Source organism: Chondrus crispus, genomic scaffold (genome assembly GCF_000350225.1).
Source record: "Chondrus crispus Stackhouse genomic scaffold, scaffold_39, whole genome shotgun sequence".
Lineage (NCBI taxonomy): Eukaryota > Rhodophyta > Florideophyceae > Gigartinales > Gigartinaceae > Chondrus > Chondrus crispus.
In genome coordinates this window covers 49454-53765 of record NW_005179291.1, presented here as the reverse complement: position 1 = coordinate 53765, position 4312 = coordinate 49454, and the positions used below count along the sequence as shown (strand labels likewise).

Sequence of the window (4312 nt, the reverse complement as noted above, 5' to 3'; positions counted from 1 at the left end):
AAAATGCTTAACATTTGTCGCTAATTTTTCCGAACTTACATGCTGTACCGTTACAGTAATCCAATGCTCTCCAGCTCCTGCAGCACAATGTGTGTTGGTGTATTGAGGGGCAAACTGTTCACCGTTTCTTCTGTCCATCTTCGTCTCCTCTTTCTGAAAAAAACTGAGGGTCGGTCTCGTTGAGTCAAAAGCAAATCCTCCTTCGTATGATGTATACCGTCTGCTTTCTTCCTCATATTCTCTCTACCGCTTCAACTCTTCCATGCCTCTCCCCGCCTGACCCCCCCACCTTTCTTCAAAATGGCTGCTCCGTGCGCCCTCGCGCCTACATCTGACCCTGTCCCAACCACAAAACCTCCACCGACAGACTCGTGTCCTGATACCGATACAAGCAACCCTGACATAAACTCCGACACTGACCATGACCCTGATTCCAAGCCCTCGCCACTCCTCTCCCTCCTTCTCGAGATCCGCTCCTCCCCAAACCACTCCTCAACTCCCGACGCCTTCGCAGCCCTATCGGCCCCGTACCTCGACACCCCTCCTACCGATCTCTTGTCTGACTTCATTCCCCCCCTCTTCGACCTCATGCTCCGCCACCCCTCACACGTCGTCCTACAAGTTGCTGCCACTCACATCCTCAGTACCATCTCCCATTCATCTCCGCAAGCCGCCCGCACAGTTGCAGACTCGAAGGGCATCCAATTACTCGTGCACACCATGCTCTTCCACACGCAGTCCTTCTCCGTCTCTTTTAACGCCGTCAGAGCCCTCGCAGTGCTTGTTCCCGCCGCCCCAGAGTTGGTCCCGGCCCTCATCCGCCTCTTTGGCGTCGAGGTCGTCGTTGCCGCGGGAAAGACCTTTCTCAAACACGAAGACTTCCAGAAAGTCGCCCTTGCCGTCCTCACCCTCATGGCAGAGGGCGATCATGCCACCGATGTTGCCGCCGCTCTCCGTCGCGGCGGCCACGTCCGAGCCGCTATGCGTGCCATGAAGTTTCACCGCAGCAACGCTGAAATCGCCCTGGAAGCGTGTCACCTCATAGGCCAGGTTGCCAAGAGAGCTGACAAGGGCACTATGGAGCAAATAGGAAGACTTGGCGCCATCCGCATGCTATGTTTGGCCATCGTCGCCTTGAAGGATGATGAGGACGTGCAGTTTTCCGCCTTCCAGGCCTTATCCACTCTTGTTGCCCGCGACGAGTTTTGCGCGAGCCAGCTTGGCTCCATGCGCGGCATTGAGATTGTGGTGCGTGCCATGCGCAAGTTTCGCGACTCTGCCGAGTTAAGGATTAATTGCTTGATCTTGCTGGACATCATGGCTGCTCTGGATGACATGCAGGCCATGGTTGTGTTTACCATTGGTGGACTGGAGGCCATTATCAGCTCGATGATTGAATTTAGACATAATCTTGAAGTACAGCTGTATGCAATTCGGATCATTGACCGTATAGTATGGTGCCGGGAAGACGTTCGTCTGAAGCTTCTCTCAGACGGCAGCATGAAGACCATCAGTGCTTCGCTGAGAACCCATATAACTAATGAAGCACTCGTAGAAAGAGGTGTCAAGCTGCTACGTCATATTCGATATTCGAAGTAATAATATTACTTCGATATTATCAGAAGGACGCGGGAAATATTGACTGATGGAACAGCATCTCCTCCTTTTCTTTTGAGCGAACCTCGATTTCGGAGGCTCTTTTTCCGTCGGCCGCCCGTTGCGTCTTTGTGCAAGATTCTAAAACATTATATCGACATTAATAGGGATTAATGGCACGTATTCTAGCAAGAGGCACAGAGCCAGGCTTTCCCTTGACGTAGAATATTACGTCTAGATACACAACCTTGCCTCTCTCTATATCCCTTGAACACGTCAATTGGAATTCCCACTGCCTCTTAAATCGATAACGAAAGGAAGGATGTGTGACATCTTCACTCCTTGTGTATGCCGCGCTCATTGGCAGGTTTTCTCATCGACTCTGTTTTTCCCTGCGGGCTTTTACAATCGAGTATTCTCTTTTACTGATGGAGAAAGTAATTTTTCAATTTGCAGGCGAGCTTGCACCCACTCGTAGTACAGAATCAGCCGTCACTGGTCCCCCCAATAGGCCGAACACCGCTGCGTGTGATCGTTCACACAATAATTTATGCCCATACAACAACTTGTTAATAAAAACCGTTTACGATTCTCATTGAAATGTCGTTGAAGGGATAGACAGTATCGATACTTATACTTCAAACCACTGGGCCTAATAGTTTTAAGCTTGACGTACAGAAACGGCAAGAGAGGCCGAAACCTCTTCTCGCAGAATGCGCTTTATCTCTAGTTAAGGGGTCCTCTCCGTGGGCGTGTGTGAAGCACACCAGCAACCGTTTCACAACTGTAACTGTATGAAACTAAAAAATCACTGGGAAGCGGGTTGGACACCAAGTTGCGTGGTGGCCAAAGCACAGATTCGGTATAACTTGGACTGTCCTGGTCGGGATCCATCTGAATCGATTTCCACTCGTCTTGGTTAAAGTTTCGCAGGTCTCCAAGCTCTGCTGGCGGCAATTCTTTTGTGACGTAGGGTGGAATCTCTCCTTCTGCGAGGGCCATCCAATCGAGATCCTTAAAGAATGGATGTGCGCACACTTCTGCAATGCCTTGTGGACCACAGCCCAACCGCCGGTCCGGATCAATTTCTATTAGGGCTGTAACGAGAGCCATGGCCTGTTCTGACATGACGTCGCTGTACCAAATGATGGGCTCTTTGCTGTTGAAGATGTTGTCTCTTGCCTCCTGCAAGGAAGCGGCGACACGCGGCGGTCTGCCTATCATAATATGGTACAAAAACGTGCCTAAGGCCCAGAGATCGCATGACATTCCGTATCCCGACTCTTCCAAAATCTCCGCAGCGGCGTACGAAAATGTTCCGCAAACTGTGCGTGTGAGCAAAGTAGATTCATCGAAGACCTTGCACAGACCAAAGTCAGCCAATCGCACAAGGCCTTCCTTGTCGAGAAGAACGTTTTCTGGTTTGAGGTCGCGGAAAACGATACCCGCATCGTGAAGAGCCTTCAAACCCAGAAGGACCTGAGCTGTGATAATGCGGGCTTGGTCTTCTGTGACTCCGCCGCCTTGGACGTCGACGAAGTTGTAGACATCGCCTCCCTCGCAAAACTCAGTAGCCAGATACAGTTTGTCGTGGGTCTGAAAAGCGTGACGAAGACAGACAATGAAATCGGTATGGTTCATATGCTCATGGGCCAGACGCTCGTCGACAGCATGACGAAACTCGCTGGCACTGTAGCCAAAAGAGCCGCCCTTCTTGCTCATGCACTTTAGCGCGAGTTTGCGCCCAGTCTTGGTGTCACGGACAAGAAACACTTTGCCGCTTGCGCCCTCGCCGATGGGAGCAACGAGTTGAAAGTCGGCGAGGCGGGGCTGACGGACAAGGCTGATATCACGCAAAACGGCAGCCCAGAGGTCTGCGTCAGCCTCCGATTTGAGCCTGAGCTGTATGGTATAGCCATTCTTGGCTATATTGACATTGTGTTCGACGGCGCCCTTCCTGTTAACAACGGTATCGGCCGAGGATACAGCGCAGCCGACAGGGCTGAAGATTTCTCTTACAGGGTCGCTCCTATGCATATAGAGCAAAACAACGTTGCCGCGGACCTGGGCGAATCTCTTAACGACATTTCTGCGAAAGATCCATTTCGTGATGGGCCCTTGGGCCAGCCCGGGAGCGGCATGTACCGCAACATAGAGCCAGCCCTCTGCGAGAACGGGCATCTTCTTGATGAGAGCGAGGGGATCGACATGCGCGGGAGTGTTGCGGGTGCGATCGACCCTGCGGGCGCGCATGACGCCCTCCTCACGGAATATTTTGAGGCGGCGCGGGCGGGGGGCCGTGGGGATAGTGGAGGAGGAGTGGGATGCTGGAGAGCGGACTTTTGACGAAGCAGGTACGACGACGACATTGTCCTGCGACGGCTTAGGGGAAGGCGTTTCCGGGAGGGGGAGATCGGGCTCGACGGTGAGGCGGCGGCGTAGGCTGGAGCGCACAGACGCGCGCTTGCTCAGGCCAAGGGCCGGGGCGGGACGGTCGCGCACGGGGAGCGAGTTGGTGGAGTTGGAGGAGGGGAGCGGGGAGAGCGGCGCGGCGTTGTCGTGCGGGCCAAGGGCGGACACGGGCGGGATGGCGGCGGGCAGGTCGTCGTCATGCACGCGCGACTTGGAGCGGCGCTTGATGGAGCGGAGCGAGAAGCGGCGCGGCAGGGCATGCGCGGAGGAGCCGGACAAAGTCGGCAGGGCCAGCGAGCCGGAG

The 4312-nt window shown here is 53.9% G+C and overlaps 2 protein-coding genes; one reads left to right on the top strand and one right to left on the bottom strand.

Annotated features, from left to right (window-relative positions):
- Positions 1-300: 300 nt before the first annotated feature.
- CHC_T00006231001 (hypothetical protein) lies at positions 301-1599 on the top strand. Its single transcript, XM_005718346.1, has one exon. The coding sequence runs from the start codon at positions 301-303 to the stop codon at positions 1597-1599; it is 1299 nt and encodes a 432-aa protein (XP_005718403.1).
- A 566-nt stretch (positions 1600-2165) lies between these two features.
- On the bottom strand, positions 2166-3849 carry CHC_T00008521001 (Serine/threonine protein kinase). XM_005718345.1 is given in 2 exon segments: positions 2166-2322; positions 2323-3849. 1 exon segment carries the CDS (start codon positions 3847-3849, stop codon positions 2323-2325), a length of 1527 nt encoding a protein of 508 aa, XP_005718402.1. The 3' UTR covers positions 2166-2322.
- Positions 3850-4312: the final 463 nt, after the last annotated feature.